The 22,264-nt window shown below is 36.9% G+C and overlaps 1 protein-coding gene across 2 annotated transcripts in view; it reads left to right on the plus strand.

Annotated features, from left to right (window-relative positions):
- BLTP3B (bridge-like lipid transfer protein family member 3B) overlaps window positions 1-12,839 on the plus strand; it is a 47,319-nt gene extending 34,480 nt beyond the window's left edge. For both annotated transcript variants that reach the window (XM_058804586.1, XM_058804587.1), the window contains exons 15-21: window positions 89-264; window positions 1,593-1,729; window positions 2,421-2,571; window positions 6,514-6,770; window positions 8,912-9,020; window positions 9,931-10,100; window positions 10,794-12,839. In XM_058804586.1, the coding sequence (XP_058660569.1) occupies window positions 89-264; window positions 1,593-1,729; window positions 2,421-2,571; window positions 6,514-6,770; window positions 8,912-9,020; window positions 9,931-10,100; window positions 10,794-10,919 (1,126 nt within the window). In that variant the 3' untranslated portion in view covers window positions 10,920-12,839. The remainder of the gene's footprint in view (window positions 1-88; window positions 265-1,592; window positions 1,730-2,420; window positions 2,572-6,513; window positions 6,771-8,911; window positions 9,021-9,930; window positions 10,101-10,793) is intronic.
- Window positions 12,840-22,264: the final 9,425 nt, after the last annotated feature.

A 22,264-nucleotide genomic window follows, 5' to 3' on the forward strand; every position in this document is an offset into this window, starting at 1 on the left:
CTTGCTTGGTTTAGAGGAATTTTTAATGTAAATTCTATGTATTATTTAATATAAATAATATTTTCCTCATATCTTTATATTTTAAAAGTGCTAAGCCCAAGGAACGCTGCTCGTCCAACCTCCCTGCATTCTCTGTTTCTTACAAAAATATGAAGAGAAGTCCATCACAAGTCTCTCTGGATACTATCTCTATTGATAGTATGATGCTAGAGGATCATTTGATAGAGAGTGATGGAAGTGATAGTCAAAGCTTTCTGGAGAAAGGTAAGCAGGTTGCACAAAATATTTTTAAGCAATACATGAAAAACTTATTTGTTATTCAAGTCATGCTCAAAAGGATTGTAGTCCAGCAAATCCTGGATACTTTACAAGACTATTTCTGTTACCTTCACCAGTAATATCAAGTGTATTCACCACATATAGTTTCAGGGGAAAGCAAGAACGTGCACTACTTAAGCAGCACTATTTAATTTTAACACTGCTTATTTTTCCTCTCTTAAGGAAAGTAAGAGCATTGAAGTGCTGTGTTGCAAATCTGAATTAGGCAGAACTGGTTCCTTGCTATGCTTGAAAGCAACTGCTTTGGCTGCAATACTTACAGGTTGGAGCCTGAATCAGTGTTACACTTGAAGTGGTAAAGAAGCTTTCATTTTAGAAGTGGATAAAAAAGAAACGAATTTTCACTAATGCTCTCTGTGCTAATTACCAGCTAATTACTACCAAACCAGATAGGTTTGGTAATCTCCCTGCAGTTCATCCCTCAAGGAGTATTTCCCAAGTATTGACTGTCTAATAGCAGGTATTTGTCCAATTCTTGCTCATCTGTGTATATACTGATGAAATAATTTTCCCATGTCAGGAAATAGAGTAAGAAGACCTTATTGATACCTCTTTTCTGATAATTCTAATTAGCATAAAATTGGTTTTTTTCTGTAGGATTTCTCTTCAGTCTAGAGCAATAATGAGAAGACTGCTTCACTTGCAAGCCTGTTATATATTTGAATTGTAGGAGTATTCCTGCATGTGCTTATGTGGGAGTATGCCATGAAATACACTTTCCATTTTAAATAACCTTTATATGTCTTTTTAGCTTGTTAAACAATATTTAACTGCAGGTTAAGTATCTATGCTTTCCAATTGTCAAGGAATCACTATCATGATTATGATTGCTCTAATAAAAAGATATGTAGCTTATTTCTCTAAACATACAAGCATCTGCTCTAAAGGCACTGTGGTATTTTAGATACACAACTTGAATTTTTTTTCTGGCTGCATCACATTTATATTATTTGATTTGGAAGACTAAAAAAATGCCTTCACAGGTTTTTTTAACAATGCATGTGGAGTGCTGTATTGGTTTTGTCACTATATCCTGCTTTACTTTTGATTAGCATCTAGAACTTGGAACTCTCTATAAGAGGAATGGATTTGGCACTTCAGTTATAAATATTTGTTTAATAAGCCACTCAACTCGTATTAAAAAATGAGTTAATGTGTGCATTCAGTAACATTCACTGACTTTATTCTTAATGGAGAAGTGATTAAGATTATGCTGTGCTAAATTCACATTTTTTCTGATGTGTGTTTGGAAGGTATTACAGCCACAAACTATCAAAGTCCATCAGGAAATGTCCATGAAGGAGGCACAGTGATGGAAAATTGTGATGGGTCATCTCCAGATGCCATGAGTGCTGCTTCAGAAAATGCCCATGAGACTAGTGAAGAAATGGTAATGTTATTGAATTCCATTAGAACACATGATTCTGTAAATGAAACCTTGAAGCACAAATAAAATGTCTCCTTTTAGAGGTGATTTTTTGAGTCATTAGAAAAATGAACCCAAAATACTAATAGTGATGATAGATACACATCTTCTGATACCAAAGCTGACTTAAAACTGGCTTCTGCTTCTTTTTTAAAAATACTGCAACCCTGTAAATAGAGAAAAAGGGCCGACTACTATGCAGATAGCCAAAGTTTAGTAGCCTATCCTAGCTTTTTAACCTGGTTTGATTCAGCACTGCAAGTGCTTGGTTGTGCTTATGATATGCATAAAGTTGAAAGGAGTTGTAGGTAATGTCAGATACCTGATATTTCAGGTAACACATAGGTCATGTGCTTCTCTTGTCGGTAAGGAAACTGTGTTTCACTTCCATGGCTTCTCTAGCCAGTTCTGAATTGGCATCAGTACAAGTGTCTGTCTTTGGACAGGCTGTTGAGCAATCTATTATGAAGCCAATGTGTACAAAAAGAAAAGGATAAGAAAATGAGAACTTTTTGCTTCTCTGTGAGCAAGGGCTTTCAATACAAAGGGCTGTTTTCCTTTTGTGATGGAAAAGGTTGAGATATACCTTACAAACAATAATCACTGTAAAATAATTTTATAATCTTATATTGTTTTATCTGGATTTTGTTGACAGATGTCTGTTGTGGTTTTTCAAGTATTTGGTATTAATGGTGAAATTGACATCAGAGGAGAAGACACAGAAATATGCTTACAGGTCAATCAAGTGATACCAAACCAACTAGGAAATATTGGTGTTCGACAATATCTGTGCAACAGAACTGTTGGTAAGAGCTAACAATTCAGCGTGTTGAAATTGGAGCTGGAAACATTTGTTCCAAGTGAATAAAAATGAAAACACAGTTTTATGTTAGCCTAGCATCCCTTTTATGCTAGTTTAGAACTCTGATTTCTTTCTTCATTGCCATACATTAAAAAGGAAGAATAAATAAATTGAACTGTGTATGATCATATGGGTAAAAAGGTGCATTGCATTGAATTCTGGTCATTAGTTTGCTTTCTTGAAAATAAAGTAAGCTGCATTATGAGGTGGTTTTGGCTGGGGTAGAATTGTCTTCCTAGTGACTGGTATGGGACTATGTTCTTGTATTTTGGTTTTTGTATTAAACTGTCTTTGTCTTAAGCCACAAGTTTTCTGGCTTTTACCCTTCCAGTTCTCTCCCCAGTCCCACTGGTGGGGGGTGAATGAGAGGCTGTGTGGGGCCTGGCTGCTGGGGGTGTTACCATGGCAAATTGCATTGTGTTACTGTTTCCTGAAGATGGAACTCCTTATGACTGTAATAGTATTTTGCTTTATGTACCTTCCTTTGAAGGAATGTTTCTTTTTTTTTCAAGATCAGTTTCTCTAGATTAAATGACACACACTGTTTAAACAGGATTATAATATGTGGTTTAAGAAAATTTTAAACATTTCCTCTGTCAGGAAATACAAGCTTTAAAGATAGACGACTGTTTTTAGTTTGGTTTGGGTTGGGTTTTTTTGTTTGTTTTGGTTTTGGGGGGTTTTGTTGGTTGGTTGTCTTTGGTTTTTTTAAGCTTAATACAAATAGTATAGTTTCACGCCAAGTATTTGCACAGCTAGATCAACCAGTGTCTTTCAGAGCTGTTCTTGGGCATGAGTACAATATATATACACTTTGCCAGAAAAACTGAGTTCTCGTGGATGATCTGTTTTCCTTGTCATGATATATTGGTGTGGCAGCTCATGTCACAGTCTGCTTTATTCCCCTCTGCCAGCCTTCTACATGGATTGCTGGATGTAAGCTCTGTTGCACTGTAGGGTTTTTGGGGCAGGTCCCTGAGGCACCAGCTTCTCTTCAGTTCCTTTCTGAGGAAATAGCTGTAGCAGCTGTTGGCTGCCATTTTCTTGTTCCAACCTTCTATCAGCATGGCTTTTGTTCAGCAGGTGCTTCAGGTTTGGAGGTGGTACAACCTCTGATCCCCTAGCTAAAGAACACATTTTCTGGTAAGCTGAGCCACTGCCAGCAGCTGCTGCCTCAGCAGCTGTTGCATGATGTTGTAGTCAACATCTGAAGGCTAGGAGAACATCCAGCAGGGAGCACTCATGGCTGACCTTCAGTTCATACAGGCAAATTGACTTCTGGTTATCTGCCATATCCTCTGTAAAAGCTGGAGGGAGTAAATAATATGAACATACCACCTTCCTGCTCTTCTTTGTATCTTCAACTGGAGCCTCTGATAGTGATAATGCTTCTCAGCTGATAATGAGAGGCTTGTGCACTGTCTAATTATTTTATGGGTAGAAAGGATATAACGTGATTGGAATCTCCAAATACTTCTACTTTGTATCTCTTCCTTTCTCTTTCTGGCAGGTACCTGAATGGATGAGCCAACAACACTTTTTTTGGTTTTTTATGCATTTTTTATGCATTTTTATGCACTCCTATTCTGTAATGTACATATTCTCTCGACTGATCTTTTCTCTTCACTGTGATTTCTGTACTGTCAGGAATCTTCTGCTCCTGCTCCCTGTGTCCCATATTCATTTCTATTAGAACTAAAAGAGAAAAAGTTTGGAAAAAGCTGAGAATCAGATCAAAAGAGACTGTTTAAAAGAGTTAATAGTAACAAAATACAGCTAAAAGAACAGGTGAGCAAATGTGTATGATAATATCCCAATAAAAGCAACCTCCCTCTTCAAGACCTTTAATAAAACTTTCTCAAGTGCTGCATTAACAATTGAAACCAGTAATCTGAGGAACCATGCAATGCAGTGAATACTCAACTTATAATTACAGTCTCCAAGATACTCTGGATGAAAATAACCATTTAAAATATACTGTGCTGTTAATGCAGTAGATGTAAAAAGGGAAGAATGTGGCTAAAAGCTGGACTAAGTTGAAGGCTTCATGGCAGCTGTGCAATTCCCTGCAGGGCTGGATGCAGGACTGCTACTTTATCTGATCTTGCCTGGCAGCAAAACTAAAAGAAGGAGGGATGGAGTATGGCAGAATTATTGTGGGAGGGCTGTGCTTTTACTGAGATCTAATCATGCCTAACCTGCTTCTTAGAAGGCAACAGCAGTTCACAGCAGCTTCCAGATTTTTTTAAAACATTTTTTACTCCATCTTCCCTTGACTCTGCCCCTTTCAGGTATCTGCAAGATAACTAAAATTGACTCAAGGCTGAGACTAAATGTGTGTTCTTTTCCTCTGCTCTTTTTCTGTACTTTGGATCCTTCCAGCAATGATGCAGGCACTCTTTTCAGGTGCAGAAATACTTAGGACACCTACTGCTTATTTCTTTATCTGTATGTATGGGAAGTATATGGACCCTTGAGGTGAAACAAAGTTTCCTGAACCAGTTGCAGAGATTCATTGAACAGTGTGATCATTGTTCTTCTTCTGGAGAGTGTCTCTTTCTCCTGGGCTGCTGGTAGTTTATTCACTTTTGTCTGGACTGAGCCTAAAAAGATAGTTGATACTTGTAGTATGGTTGCTTGGTTTTTGGAGTGGGTTTTTGTGGAGAAAGGAAATATGAGATTTAGCACTTCTCAAACATTGGAAAGATGGAAGGATGGAGTCGTGGCTGTCAGTGTTGTGGAAACTCCTATTCACAGAGGTAACAAAGGGAGAGATTCTGGTTCGCAGCAGAGACTGAAGGTTCTCATGTTCATCTTGTCATTGGTCTTTGTCAGCCCAGATCAACAGTGTGTCCATCTACCGCGACTCTAGTGCCAGTAGATAAGTGCACAAGTCCTGACTCTGCTGCTGTGCCAGGTCATCCATGAACCTGCACACTGCACAGGAAGAGGAACCCAATTAATGTACAAATAGAAAAGAAAATCAATTACCTTGTCAGACTGCTGTAGCTCTAGGCAGCGTCTGTTGCATGATGAATTGACATAATGCAGTTGATTTTTCTTGAGTTTCTTGAGGTAGCTTTCACCTTTCAATGCTTGTTTTTTCTGTTACTGTGATTGTGCTTCTTGTCATAGAGATAATTTCTGTAGGCCAGCCATCATAGTGATGACATGACTTGAGAATCCCATGGGGAACTACTTTATACAAAAAATGGTTACTGCTCACTGCCCACCTCCTGCAATCTGGTTATCTTAAATTTTTATTTTAGTTTTACTTTAGTTTAGTTCATTATGGTTTTCAGAACTTTTTATGTTGAATTTTGTAATTGTCCTTACTGATTAAAGATACTGACATTAGCAGGAAAGTGACAGAGTTTTTTAACATTCAAGTCTATTGCAACTCAAGTAATGCATATGTGGTCATACTCTCTATCTTACCGCATTGCTGCTCATGGTTCCCAAGTCAGGAAGTTCAGCCTTTCCAAGAAAATACCTGCTCTCCTGAGAGAGTGAAGTGACTTTAATGTTTTTCTGAATTGAAATTTAATGACTTAGTGGAAAAGTATGCAAAACAATTGGTTATCCATTGTCAAGGCACCAAGGAAACAATTTTATTTTTGTGGATGGTGATACTTCTGCATTGTGTTTTCTCTTGTCACAGTGAGGTACTAGCCTTTATATGTACTCTTTATTTTTGTACTTTGAAGTGCTATACTTAGAAATTTGCTCTGAAGTTCTGTATTTGCAACACTGCTTTTAATGAATAATAACTCTATGATACTTCTTGGGAAATCAGTTGGACAATAGAGGTGGAAATAATTACATCATAATTGATTTTCTGTACAATGCAAAATTTTAATGCAAATTTGTTTTCTTTTTGCAACAGGTTCTGACTGTAAATCTGTGGCTGGACCTGTTAATTCATCACCTGAGATTAGTCTGAGATGGGAAAGCGGGCCTAGTGCTGTTGTACATTCCCTGCTAGCTGTAAAAAATGGGTTTCTTCAGTGTCATGTGGAGAACTTCAGTGCTGAATTTCTAACATCTTCTCTTACAAACATTCAGCATTTTCTAGAAGATGAAACTGTCGCAGAAGTGATGCCTATGAAGATAAAAGTTTCTAATGCAAGGATTAATTTAAAAGTATGTTAACAATGAGATACTTGGCTGCTCCAAAAAAATTGTGTTTTTGTTTCTTTGATGATAAACTACTAATCTGGATACAGTTAACTTCAAAGAAACTGCTATCATACTCTGAAAGGTCTTTAGATAATGCTAAAACAATTTTAAAATCCATAGATTTGGTTAGCTCTGTGGTATGTCTGGAGGGGAATTTTCTGCATGAACAAGCTATTTGTATGAATTAACATTTTATACTTTTTCCCCCTCTCCCAAATCTTTCTTGTAGAGTGACAGTGTCTGGGAATTTTATATGTAAGGTTCTAGAGGCACAATGTGGGTTTTTCTGGTTGGGCTTTTTTGCTTAGCAAAGGATATATTTTCTAATTACAAACCATTTTGTAATTTTACCATCGATTTTAAAGGTTATTTCTTTTTCCTAGTTGGAGGGTAGCTCTTGCAATGAAAGTTAGGTACAAAATAAGGAGAAGGGTTATAGAATTACAGTACAAACCACTTGAACACAACCCAAATTTCATGTTCTTCTAGAAACAGATACTGAACAGTGCAAGCATTTTCAGCACCATATCTTAAAATAGTAACATTAAGAGGACACTTCTGTTCAAGTCTCTTAGGGGACTTTCTTTCAGACATTTAAATAAGAGGGCGAGTTCTGTGCTGCACAGCCACTGAATATAAAGATAAGGACACTTTTTTGAGGGGTGTAGAACAACAGAAAAACAAACAAACATAAAGAATTATTACATTGCTTTGGACAGTAATAATCACCCATACAAACTTTGAACAAGGCGAGGATTGGAAGAGCAGCTCCAGTTCTACATCTGGGGCTAAGGTCTTGATTCTGCCAAGATCATTATTGACTGGAAAGGCAGTTGTCTTGTGTTCTACTCAAAATGCATCAGTATTCCTTCCCTCAGTGATACAGCCCTTCCATCCCCTGAGGATCTTTGGACACTCTTAGAGTTGTTCCTCCTCTACAGGATTAGCATAAGCATTTTCTGTAAGAGCTGTGAATCTGTTCCTCAGATTTCAGTGGATCACAAACTTGAATGCCTAAATGCAAATAGCAAAACCTTTACACATAGTCACTTGCATTTAAAACCAGGATTGTTCTGGTTTATTGGCAAGAAGGCTGACTTAAGCAAAATGTTCTTGGGAAAGCAGCTGCTTGAGATGGCGAATGTACAATAATAAACTGGCAACAAGATTCTGCTTGGCAGCAAAAGCACCAAAGTGCTCACTCAGCATTGCACACAAGTCACGGTGCAGTTACTCATGATGGTTGACAAACTGCAGATTTGACATAGAGATGATTCATTTCTCTAGTGTTGTTGGGTATTATAGAGTGAGAAGATATGGTTCAAATGTGTGCTGCATTGCCTGTTCAATGCAGTAGGTTCTTTTATTTCTTCTGCATGAGACTTCATGCAGTGTGTTTCATGGCAAGGGAGGAATTTGGGAAATATTATTTTATTGTTTGCATTTTCTGCTGCAATCTCAGTGCTGTTTCAAGAAGCTTTGGAAGCTGTATCCCAACAGCTTTCTTGGTACACATTTAATGCTGATATCTATAGTTTCTGATTATACTGGCTTCATTATTCTGTTTGACAGGGATAAGGAACTATAAAGATTTCCTGGGGAGACCCCAAGAAGTAATTTGTGAAGTTTCTCTTGTGTTAAATACAGTATATAACTAAACTGCAGCTGGTGTCATCCCAAACTAAATTCTGAAAAGACAAAATCTGCTCAAGAATGATAGCTGTACCCATTCAATCTTTAAATAGTTCAAGGGAAAATCAGACACTATATAGCACAGGCTTCTTATCTGTGACTCAGCTCCTGAGCTAACAAATGTCTTGAGTTGGGGTATAATCTATTGAGATGTCTGTAAAAACACTTTGAAGTATTTTTGTTGGACTCTATATTGAGTTCAGCAGACTTACTCCAGAGATAATTTTGAGCCTTTAAAACGATCCCTGGGGGAAAAGAAAGGAAGCCAAAGTTTAGTGGAGATCCCATTAGAAAATTCTGCTCTGAAACATTCCCTTTCAAGTTTCATTAAATCCACTTATGCTTAAATAAACATCCTACTTAACTATTTTTATTTCCTTGTAAACTCATTTTTTATTATGTGTGTTTTTTAGGATGACAGTCCACGTGAAAATTTTAAGGCATCTGAGCTGGTACCCATAAAACTGCATATTGACATACTCTGGATAGAAAGAAATGATGATGGCACTTTTCTCATTAGAGGTTTGTATGTTGCTGCACCTTGATCTCAATTCAGTAATCCTATTGTTTTTTCCTTTGTGCATACTTGTGACTAATTATGAAAGGATAACTGTTGATAATTTGTGTAAGCTGTGTTGCCATATGCCATAATTCTAAGTGTAGTCACAAAAAAGAAGATTACCTTTTTGAATAGTGTATTGGCTGTGATAACCCACAGTTGAATCAATCTGGGAGAAATAAAAAATATGCTTATAATGTCATCAGGATATGCTTCATCAGTGCATATCACTTCATCATGATAAGTTTAGGGTTCCTTTGTTCTACCAAGCAAACAAAAAAATTGCCTTTGTTTACAGATTTCCAAGGTGGTTGCTGTCTTTATTGTTTTGTGTTGCAGGTAGTTGTAGAAACTACTGTAAAACCATGACCCTGACTTCTTCCCTTAATGTACAACAGTATATTTTAAGAGGTGTTATATAGTGTACTTCACTTACAAATGCTAGAAAATTTCTTTAATGGCAAGTAATTAAGATTATTTTCTAATTTAAAAATGTGATTCTGCAGGTTTATCTCACTGTGTCTTTAAATGTAAATATAGTCTTCAGAGGGACCTGGAGACACTAAGTTAATAGCAATAGTAATAGTTCTCAAATTTCTGATTATTCAGATCGCATATTCTGTGGTGATGATACAGGTTGGTATAAAAATGTGTTTATTTTCTCCAGGCTGAAAGTTACATATTGTTTCTTTCTTCCTCTAAAAGGTTATGAGTTTTAATTAAATTTTACTCTTAAATTTGATTTTGAGAGGCAAATATTAATGTACTTAATATTATAAGTATATTTGTTTTAGGTGGATTTAATTTTGTACTGATAAGAATAAAGCTTAAAAAATTTTGACAAAACCCCTGCACACTATTTCTGTAATGCAGACAATCAAAAAGTAAATGATGTTTCAAAGATGAAGAATTCAAGCAGCACATTGCAGCAAGCAGTGGGATCTGTTGAATATAAAACACAGGACCAAGCCACGCAGACTACTTGGGAGACACCCAGACCTTCTAAATCAAGCAGGGATTCGTCTGACTTCCTTAAAAATGAGGTATAAACTCATTTTGACTTCACTTTTCCCCCCTCAAAATTATCTTACAATGATTATTAATCATAATTGTAAGGCTATCTGGGGGTGGGCCTGTGATACACTTTTGTTTAGAAATCTGTTGGAAATGGAAAATATGGATCGTGGATATTATGATGTGGTTCAGCAATTTAACACTGCTTTCTAAATAGTGTAATAATACACTGCACACTGACCCTTTTCCTTTAAGTCAGAAGAAATTTTCTAAGAGAGTTTTCTTCTCCCCATCTCCTTCATTCCTGTACAACACAGCTACCAAAAACAAGGGACTTAGCTGTTTGGTCAGATCTGTACTCATCTATCAGTCATACCAGATTTTGAATGGATGATGACAAAATCCACACATTAATTTTGCTGTTTTTCTCACTGGGTAAGAATCTGATCCTAGAGCTCACAATCTTGGGTCATTTCCATTCCACTCCAGGATGGAAATGGCACAGCTGAAACACTATCTATCCCACCTTTTGAGCTGATTGCATTAACTCTCTCCATGTTCTACGCTCACTGACTGAGAATCAGTTGCAATTGGCTCAGCCTCAACAAACCTCTGCCCAGCAATGAATGGGAGCGTTTGGTTTTTCAGAAGTTACTGAAATGGAAAAAGTCATCAGTATGGAGTTATGCTAATAGCTTTCTTTTCTAACCCCTTCATTTCAGCTTATTGAAGAAAATGAATGTCTCAAACAGGAACTAGCCAAAGCCAAAATGGCTCTTGCTGAGGTCCAAATGGAAAAAGATGCCTTGCTTCATCGCATGAAGAGGATGAATGTTGATCATAAGTAGGACACTGTTCTGTTTGTTCAAAGCATCATCATCATAACTGCAGGTGGTGGTGGCACCTAAAATACTGTCTGCAAATCACTTGAAAATGTGGTTATTTTTTTGCTTACAGACAGTTTTCTCATTACAAAAAAAAATATTTGTGAACTAGGTACTCTTCTGAAATTATCATTAAACATTGTAACTTTTCTCAGCCCATTTTAAACTGAAATGACTTTGGAAAAATCAGTTTATACTGTACTTTATTAATTTACTGAGGAAAAAATCATATAATCTACTTTTAATATTATCAAAGGAAATGTTATTTTTTAAATGTTTTCTGAAAAGTGGATGGTTCTGCAATGAAAGAAGGTGCCTGGGTACATAGCAGAGTCCATGTACCATGCCTCACTAACAAGGCATACCTCTTTTTCTAAGGTTATGTTTGATTGTTACCAGAAGATATCTATAGATAAGAGGTTACATTTGCACTATGATGATACAGGCTAGATCCTCTAGAATAGTATAGCTACTGAAAATTAAAATACCAGCCCTAAACTGGCCCTGCATTCAGTGTAATTTGCCCTGAGAGGATTTTAAGTACAATCCTCTGGTGCTATAGAGTTCCATATATCCTTTCCATATGCACTCCTAAAATATAACAGTAAATGCTGGAGACTTTAAATAAGAGGGCATACTACTGGGCTTTCCTTCTGCTTGAAGGTCCACTGTATCTGTACAGTTGATGTAATTTAGACATTCACACTTTATTTTTCCTTTCTCTGTGAAGAGGATATAGCCCTGATATAAGATCTGGCCCTTTGTGACAGGTGAGCTTTGAGCCATTTTGCATGCATGTCTGATTCCTGCACAACTCATCAGACATGCCCAAGAATTTGGTTCAGTGTGTTTAAATAAATAATGTCAGTGCTTGTGAGGGGGGGAAAATCCTACTGGGATTCATTAGTTGTATATTGCTCTTTTTTTTGATAAAAAAGCTGTAGAGAATCACTTAATTACCCAAAGAAATTGTGAGATTACATGAAATGTAATTATACAGTTTAAATTATGGGTGATTTGTACAAATTGAACAATAATTTTCAGCTAAAAACTGGTACAGATGAATAAGCAAAAAAGCACAACACCATAAAATAGAGACTATAAGAGTGTGCTTCTAAACAATTTAGGAAACAACGTACAAAACCATACATGCCTGTAAGAGATTGTCTTTGCTGGAAGTAAAACTGACTGAATAATTTAACTAGTGACCTTGAATCTGACAAATGAAAATCTTTTAATTGCTACCACAATTGTTTCTGCTCCATGGGATCTTGGAGGGAAGTTCTGTTTGTAGATAAGCAAACAAATCTCAAAAAATATTTAGTATCCTGTGGTTTGACTTTGCATACTCAGGTTGTCGAACCAGTTTTAATTAAATTGTTTTCATTATAACTTTTTTGGAGGACACATAATTTTCACTGCTGGAAATAGTTGTTGAAAGTGTGCAGATTTTAACCAAGAACTCTGTGGAAGAACTGGTTCAGGCACTATTTTAAAGCCTGCCATATGAAACCCTAGTTGAAACTCTTCTTAATTCCCATGGAAATTTTTATTTTATTATTCTGAATTAGATGAAAAATATACACACAATGTTTCTATCAGAGAAATGAAATATTTGTATTTGAATAGTTACATTAGACAACACAGTATTAAATATGAGTGGTGCAATTTCACATAAATATGATGTCAGATTCAGGGGAGGAATTCTCCTTTGGTTTAACTCTGGTTGGTACTATTAAAGTAATTTTTATTTGGTTTATCCTTGCCAAGATCTAGTTGGAATTATTTTGAAGAAGGAATGTATAGAATGCTTCGTAGCATGTTGCTAGAATATTACATTGAGAATTATCTAATTTTTAAAAAGAAATAAATAGCAATATCAAATGTCTGGAGTTTTTTTACTACATAAACAAAAACTTGCTTGCTTTGAGAAAAACCAATTGCAAACCAAATCCAAAATAACAGCCCAAAGCAGCCCTTCTCAGTACAATTGTGGAAATTCAGGGTATCACTTCCTAGCACTTCATTGTAACTGGATACATTTTCAACTTCATGGCCGTTGCACAGTATTAAACATCACCTGTGGGCAGTTCAGAGGAGATGGGTGTGCTTGGTTGTGAGCTTGACAATACTGAGAGTGATAGTACAGTGTCATTCTGAAATTAGTTTTGCTGTTGAAAAAACTGCAGAGGGAGAGTTAATTTATTAATGTTTGAAAGTACAAAGTTAAACTAAGCTCTAATAGGTTATACTAAACAAAGTAGTTACAAAAAGCCTCAGAATTAAAAAAATAAAAAAGGCTTAATTCATCCTCAAGGCTCTGCTATGTTCATAACCTCCTAGACAGGAAATTTGTACTATCAGCAGAGCCTCTTGCTTTTATTCTGCAAACACCTAAATGGAAGATAGTTTGGAGAACTTCATTGTGTATAGAAAACTGACTCCAGAAGTCCAGTAGGAAAACTGTTACCATGTTTTGTTTTACATTTTCTGGGGAAATTTAAGCTGGTCTACAGTTTAGCTTAACACTCTTCATCTTGTTTAGAAATGCTGGTTTAATATCTAATGAAGCTTTCACATTAGCTCACATGAAAGAGGCTGTGCCCTTTCCCAGGCTTGGTCACTGAATCTTTCTGGCATGTGCTGTTCCAGTTCTCACTGCAACTCTAACTTTGTTGGTAAGCCCCAGTTTTAAATCAAAACTTTGTGGCCTTACAGTATTACTTATAAAAAGCCTGGTGGAGAGGGAGTTCTTTAGAGATCATACCTGCTTGGGTCCTTTCTGCCTAAGTCCTTTATTTCCCATTTCCATTAGCCATGTTCTGTTTGTACACTGTCTTACTTAGGAATTTAATTGGGAGTCTTAATCTGGGATCACAAATGATCTCTAAATGATAGAGATCATGCAGAAAATTTCCTATGTCTGCCATGATAATGGTTACCTTTATTCAAAATATTTTTTTAATAAATGTATGGAGAATTTGATGATAAAGGTAAAGAATTCTATCAAGCGTCTACAATTCCAAGACTACCAAGTATATGTAAGTATTGCAGAAGCAAACTCCCTTCAGTGACCAGATTTCAGGTAAGCAGTGATGGACACAATGATTTCTATATAAAATAATCTGCTTGCATTGGTCTAGTTCTTAAAATGTTCATCGCAAAATGCTTCAAGTGGACTTTCAGCTCACTATTGTCATCTGCACATTTTAGAGAGTACATCAGATTCCAATTCAGCTGGTGGTATAAATGAATGTTTTTCTCTGCTGTAGGAACAGAGCATCACCTCACTGATATGTTAAGTACCAATGAAATTGTGGGCACTTACTGTGACATCCACTAATTCACCCCTCCCAACAGGGAAATTAGTTTTTTGACAGCCCCGCAATACAACCTTATCTTTTTTTAATTCCAACCCATGCCACTTTTGAAGAGCAGCCCCAATTCCTGTGTCTGGTTGTGAACCCAGTGGCAGGCTCTGTCGTGCTGAGGCTCGTGGCTCCCAGTGGTGCAGCACCAAGCAGTGTGCTCAGCTCGCTTGGCTGAGGGCCCTGGCAGTGACCTCCTCCCCCATCTCAGTAACATCAGGAAACCTGAGAGCACAAGCAGCACCAAGGTTGTGCTAATTGGTGGTAAGGGATGCAAAACATGGACAGGAATAGCGGTCCTTGCTGGAGGAATAAAGCTTTGTTTCTCAATAAAATTAGGAAAAAGCATAAAGATTGCTGGTAAATAAAAGCTGTGTAGTTACAGTTGTTTACAGTTTTAGGTATTTTTAGCATGCTTATATAAAAACTTAATTAAAATTGTTCTGATTTTAAAGTTTATGGAAGACATTTTTGAACACTTTATATTTCAAGAACATTTTTGCAACTCTCAGCTTGTCAAATATTATAGAATGTCTTGCAAGTATGTGTTATGCTAGCTGAAACAAGTCGCAGGAATAAATCTTCAAAAATCAACTAAACTCTTGATAGCCTATGTTTTCTCCCAAGTAGTTTCTGCATCCCAAAGAGATGAATCTTTCATATTGCCGCATAATTAAATGGGTAGATAATAACTTTTTTTAAAGGACATTTTTTTGGCTTGCTCTGCCATTGCCCAAGCCACTCCTAAGCAGTTACATTAAATTACTGTATTTTATTATTCCTTCACTATCTCCTGCCTTTTTTTTTGTCACCATCACTCATTTTAGTAGGAGTGGAAGTGGAATATATGTATTTCCTAAAGCTTTCTGCCATGTAATCTCGGTATAAAATCTTAATATTGTCTTAACAATCTCTGAGAACATTGCTTTGGAAGTAAAAATAAGATGTACTTATGCTGTGTCTTTGAGAGTAAGATGGCAGTGTGTGGAGCATAATGCATGAACCAGTTTAATGCAGTCTTCCTAGGACAGTCTGTTTGAACCACCATGATTTAATTTGAGTTAGATAATTGGTAAGTATTTTAAACATTTGACAGAGACGTGGACAGATGAGCACTTCGGAAGTGGTGCTCTGAGGCAGTAAGTGCTGAATAAAGAGGCAGCCTCTGCCCAACCTATCTGTGGAACAAATCTGCAAACCTCATTCACCGCTAGCACGGAGGGTGCAACTGCCAGAAACAACTTCTGTCAGTGCAATGATGCTGTTCTAGTAACGTGGGGTTTTTGAGCGCTGGGGAACGCCTTTGCAGTGACAATTACCGCGGCGCAGTCCCTGGCGGGGAGGAGAGCCGCGCTCGGCTGCGGAGCCTCCCCGCGCTGCCGCCAGGGGGCGCAGCGGGCGCCGCCACTGCCGAGGGTCACGGTCAGCCGGCAGCGGCTAATGGCGCTCCAGCCCGCAGCACGACTGAAAATCAGGGTTAGCGTGTTTTCTAATTTAGATAAGCTGGCTTTGTTTCTACTGCCTTCTTTATGGCATATGTTTGCCTCTTTAGGTAAACCACATGAACTGCCTGAACAGTGTCAGAAGAAAGATTTTCTTCCTCCTTTTAGTTTTAAATAAATTATAAAAATTTGTTTTTCTACATATTGTCACCTTTATGGTAAGACTTTTTAACAGATTTCTTGTGCTTCATCATTATCTCTTAGAATGTAGAATAAATTTTTCTGGTTTTCCTATCATTGTATAGATGAAAAGCTCCACTTTGATATCAACAATTTATTTGTTTAATTTCCTCGCTAACTAGAAGAACCCCTCATTTTAATAAAAAAAATTGCTGTGTTTCTTTGGGAATAACCAAATGTAATCCTTTACAAACGCTTACCTTAAGCACCTTTGCCAGATGGTAATCTAACATGACAGTTTATATTAACACCATAGTGTGTGCTAAGTGATCTGGAGTTATTTCTTTTTATATCCTGTTTGGCTATTCAAAAACTTACAGGCAGAATGACTAAGCAGAGAGAAAAGCAATTTATATAAAATTTACTGTAGGAATGGGGTTGCTTTATTTTTATCAAATAGAGAAAATAGCATAGAAAGCAGCTGTCTCTTTATTCCACTGGAATCCTAATGTAGTATTTTTCTTCCACTTATTTTTAATTCTAAAAAGAGCCTGCAACTCAGGATAGGTACAATGGAGAGTTTTTTAAGATGTCATCCTGCAATGCCAATACTAGAATATGTTGCAGAACATGACAATATACTGGACACCAGCAAAATCACAGCTGCTTACCTGAACTGAGTTTTAGGTAGAAATGAGGCTTCTCTGTTCAAACTTAGCAGGAAGATAGCAAGAAGTCTCCTGAAAAATCACTTCCTTCTAAACACAAGATTTGCTATTGGTGGAGTATCAACCAAAAAACCCCATCTATTTAGAGGCTTTTTGAGTTTGTGTGTGTGTGTGTATTTGAAAGTATATATACCATGGCTTTCTTAAAGAATTATAACAAATATGTCACCCCCAGCACTTAATTTCCTATTCAGGAGTAATGTAAGAAATATGGTAAGTTACAAACAGTCATTGAGAAATTCTTTAAAGCAGTATCAGAGCTATTTGCTTTAGCTGGGTCCTAAAGTTTTCCAAGTCACTAACAGCTGGCAATGTAACCCATGGAAACTACAAGTTAAGTTTCAAACTCATGCTCATCTGAAGATATATCTGAGATGGGTCATGACCTGAATGCTGTTCTTAAACCTTCTTTGCTATTATCAGAAGCATTTTCAGCTTATGCAACAGGAAAGAATTCCTTCAAAGTCATAATATTAAGAAGATTTTTAAAAAGACTCCTTGAAATGGGACTTGACAAAATACTTCAGCAGGCAAAGGCAACCTAGAGTTAATCTCTTTTGCCTTTTCATTATGCAAAACATGTCTCTTATTTAGCTACTGTAAGTCAAGGAGGAAAAAGGGAGTGTGTTTGAAATAAGCACAGGGAAAACAACACATTAGAACAAATTCTCAGCACCTTATTCATGAAAACATGTTCCTATGTGGCTGAATAGCTGTCAGCCTTAATGTCAGTGTGGCTGCCTTTAAATCCACAGCTGCTGGAATGGCTGGAATCAAAAGGAATATTTTTACTTAGCAGCAAATAGTAATGTATAGGCAGTAACAGATTTATTTTTTTTCTTCTCCATCTGGCAATAAAACTCCTATATGGAGCAACATCATACTGCATGTGCTTGCTGGATACTAACTGACAAACACTGTCATAATCTCCCACTTTGCTGATGTCCTTTCACTTTAAGGACCCTTGGAAACTTCTTATGCCAATAAGGAGACCCTACTTCAAGTGGGATTTATAAATAACAGGAAATTTAGGTATCAGATACTCCACAATCTCACCCACTCTACCATTCCTGATATCCACTGGAAATGGGCCTGCCAGAATAATCTAAACTCTAAACACTAGAGGTGATTTCTGTGAGAACTTAATTGAAGCTGTGTTCGACTAAAGATAAGGCAGAGCTGTAGCACAAACATGTCCTCAGCATGATGTACATTTTCACTACAAGCATCCTAAAAGGGATGCGAGAAATACAGGGCTGTATTCTAGAAGGAAGTAGAAAAGGGAGACTGAGAATTTCTATGAAAGGAAATTTAAAAATTGTAGCAAGAGAAAAATGCACAATAAACACACAAACTGAATAATAATTAAATCAGGTGCTACAAATGTTTAGTTACTGTATACGCAAGGTGCATTAGATCCAGGTACATTCAAAATAATTGGAAAATATGATTTGATGTAAAAAAAAAATCCTATCAGAAAAAAAAAAGAAATTGACTTGGCTTTCACAGCAAATCTGAACTGTTGCTTCCCTGCTCAAATGGTGGGGGTGGTGGTGAAATGTTTCAGCCTCCCCTCACAGGAAACAAGTGATAGGACAAGCGGAAACTGCCTCAAGTTGTACTAGGGGAGGTTTAGGTTGGACATTAGGAAAAATTTCTGGACCAAAAGGGTTGTCAAGCACTGTAACAGCCTAGCCAGGAAAGTGGTGGAGTCACCATCCCTGAAGGTATTTTAAAGATGTGTAGATGTAGCACTTAAGGGACACGGTGCAGTGCTGGACTTGGCAGTGATGGGGCAAAGGTTGGGCTCGATGACCTCAAAGGTCTCTTCACATCTGAAGGTTTCTGTGAAATGGGATTGGGCTGATGCAGGGCAGTGTCTTCACTGGGATATTGCTGGGAAAAGCAATAGTTTGATGAAATACTAACATCAAAATAAAACTGGGCAGTTCCATATTTTGATGTTTCAAATTTAAAAATGTTTTGTTGTATCTTCAATATAAAAAGGAACGATGTGATAAATAGTAGTGTCATAGAAGCTCATTAATTTGCCATTACAAAGTCTATTTTCAGAAAACTACAGTGCGTGGTAGGTCCAGAGGTGTGAAAAGAGGAAACAAATGTAAGAAAACAGCAGTTATCAGATTTAAGTGACTTCAGATTTTTCCTACTTGAATTATTCATCCTACTTTATTCACCCAGCATTACTGGAGGTGGATCTTTTTAGCTCCAATTTGTTGTATACTTAATTATTTGATTAAAGATTACTTTGCATTAATTATTGTGTATTTTTCTAGGATTATGCCAGCCTATTTGCATATCCATAGCAGAGTGGGTCTCTGTACTTTCTATTCTCTTAATATGGAAATAGAAATTCTCTCTCAAATAGCTGCACCAGTTTTCTTTCTTCCAGTGTGAAAGAATGCAAAGATTAATTCCTAGATCTGTTTTTCTGAATCAGCTCCAGTTAGAAGAGGGTCGTGGATATGCTGGTATTCCTGTAATCCTCTCTGATACCTTTGCTGCTGATGATCTGGGGTAGGTCAGTACACTATTATGTTCTTGAAACATTAATCTTACATGGAATAATTTTTTGTGCATGGTTCCTCCTTTGAGATCTTAGCTTTTACTTAGCTGCTGAAATAAAATCAGGTCTTTTTGCCTGGGGTTGATAGTCACCTTCAGTTCAGATGAGTAAGTGTAAATCAAATTAATTGGCTGGTTTAGCCACAGACTTTACCAATTATTTTTTTAGACCAAGACTTATTGTATTGTTAGAAGGCTCAAAATGAGGGAGTTGCACACCAGCAAACAAATTACTCATGTTAATATTTTCCTCTGTAATCCAATTACACAAGAGGTAATTGAGATTAAGAAATTCACTGCATAACCATGTCCTCATGCAAAAAGCAATAACTTTCTTCCCTAGGCAGTGAGGACTAGCTGTCTAATTTTAATAAATACTCTAGAATGTTGTTTGGTGGGGCTTGAAGAAGTAATTAAGAATGAAGAACCTTTTTACTGTTGGGCTAACTGAATAAAATATGTTGGGGCCCTAATCTTGTGCTAGGAGCAAAGTACCAGCTTCACAAAATCACCATTTCTGACAAATTTGATATTATTTGGTTTTTTGACAGACAGCAGCAGTACCCTTAACATCAGAATAACTATAGTTGTATATGTACTGTATGAAACCACAGTAAACACTGTGCTGTGTATTTTAATTTACATAGGAAGACTCCATTGAACTACACATACACAAGGCAGTGTAGTATAAACCTGACATAAAACAAATTAGCAAGACAATGAGCAAAGCTTACATACCTATTATTTGTGCTGTGTTGCTATCAGTGTGCACATATGCAGGTGCATGCTAACATGTCATTTCTCAGAACAAAAGCATGGGTTTCCAAGTGGAATACAAAACAATCCCAAGCCTATTCTAAATTAAAATATTTGAATGAAAACAATATGTTAACTTGGTTTAAGTCTGTCCCCTGGCCACTGTGATTCCTAAGTTATTCTTTAGGGAAAATAATTGTTTCATATTTACTTTTTTCATATCCCTTATTTTATATACTTCTATTTTTATCTCCCTATAGTTATAATTTTTTTAAAGCTGAAGTGGTCTAGTCTATTTAGGCTTTACAAAGACTGTAAATAATACACATCTGATCATAGCCCTTTGCCTTTACTGTACCTTGCTTAGTTCTGATGTAATGTTTTTGAGACAACACAAAGTCAATGGTTGTATACACTGACATATTGCTGCTCATTTCCTTTCCTAATAATTCCCAATAATTGTGTTTGCTGTTTTGATTATCATATAGCATTAAATGGACATTTTTATAGACATGTATGGAGATGTAACAGCAGTTGTGGAATTGTAAAAGGGAAATCCAAAATATCCCTCTGCTAAAGAATTATTCCTTTCTTTTGACAATATTGAGTTCTACCTTCTGTTTTACTATCTACTAGAACAGTGTACTCTTGCATACTCAGTTTTAGTCCAAGCTATCCTGAAATCTGTTGTTTTGCTACTTTATTTCACTTCTTATTCTCTTGAGAGGCTCTTTATGAGCCTGCTGGACAGTGCAGAGCCTAGGAGAGACCTTTACACAGCTGTACTGGCAACCTCTCACCAATGTGAAAATTGACCATTTTTCCCTTTTACTTTCCTTCCTTTAACCACTCACAAGGGAATCGTCTTTCTTAATAACAATTTGATTTCTTCAAAAGTATTCTCTAAGGACCTTGTCAAAAGCTTTTTGGAAAGCTAAATACAACCTATTGATTGACTTGCAATTTTCTATATGCTCTTTGACTTCTCCAAAGGACTCCTACAGAAACACGAGACATGACTTGCTTCTCCAAAAGGTGTACTGAATCTTCAGTCTTGTATGCAGGCAGGTGTCTACCAATTTTCCAAGCATGCAAATCAACTCAGTAGTTCTCCAGGGCTCCTTCAAGCCCCTTAGGGGTTATTAGGATCACATTTGCCACCTTCCACTCATCTAGTACCAAGGCCAATTGAAACAATAGCTCACAGGTCATAATTTTAATTCTGTGAGTGTTAGATCTGAGGTTCTTCAGACTCTTTGGGGAATTGAATCTGGTCCAGGCAAGTTATTTTTATTTATTGATTTGTTTCAACAAAACCTTTGCTTATGACACTGTAACAACAGTTAACACCTTGGACTTGTCCTGTAAAGAAAAGCCCTGGTAGTTGAAATGTCAACTACTTTTTCACCACAAATAGTTATATCCACTGGAAAAAACACCTGGCCAGACCAAGAATCCAGTGCAAAGTTAGCTATCTGCATAATTTGTGTTAAGAATAAGCATAAAAGCTAAAACTTGCATGGATTAGGTAAAATAAAGCGAGTAAGAGAATCTGTGGAATACTGTACATTTGACAATGTTATACTGAGAAAAAAGAGTTCTGTGTCCATTTGGTTCCAGGTTAATTCCCACTGCAACATTAATCAAATATCTTTGTCATGTATTTCTCTGTTGAAATTTCAAATATATTCTACCTTGTTGGTGATTACCACACATATGCACAAATACAAACATACCTAAGGAATGCACGTTGTACGAGTGTTCAATTTATATCAATTCTGAGGAGTGATTTACCACTATGTATTCATGTAGGATAGCTACTATTAGAGGAGACAAAACCAGAAGAGACCCCCTGGCAGAATACTTCTAGCTATGCTATTGCCTTACAGTGCACCAGCCCCCTGTGCTGCTTTCCTGGGTGTTACTGATGGAAAGCAAGGATAACACTTGCATGCAATTCTACCAGCTGTCTGTACTTGCAGTTGCAGTCCCTTGTCACTTGCATGTTGCAGCTGAGACTTCTCTATGATCCTTCTTTCAGGCAGTCAGAATCTGATGTGTAGGCAATGTTGTACATATCCTAAAAGGAAGATAAGAAGATGAAAATATTTCATAGTCCGAAAGAGGTTGCAATGTATCAAGGTAGAAACAAGTTGTTTTTTATGCAATAAGCTGTGCATTAAGCAGTACAGGCAAAGCTTTAATACTGCACTGTATCTGTCAGCACACACTGGAGTGGGGCATCTAAT

This window comes from Ammospiza caudacuta, chromosome 5, assembly GCF_027887145.1.
Source record: "Ammospiza caudacuta isolate bAmmCau1 chromosome 5, bAmmCau1.pri, whole genome shotgun sequence".
NCBI lineage: Eukaryota > Metazoa > Chordata > Aves > Passeriformes > Passerellidae > Ammospiza > Ammospiza caudacuta.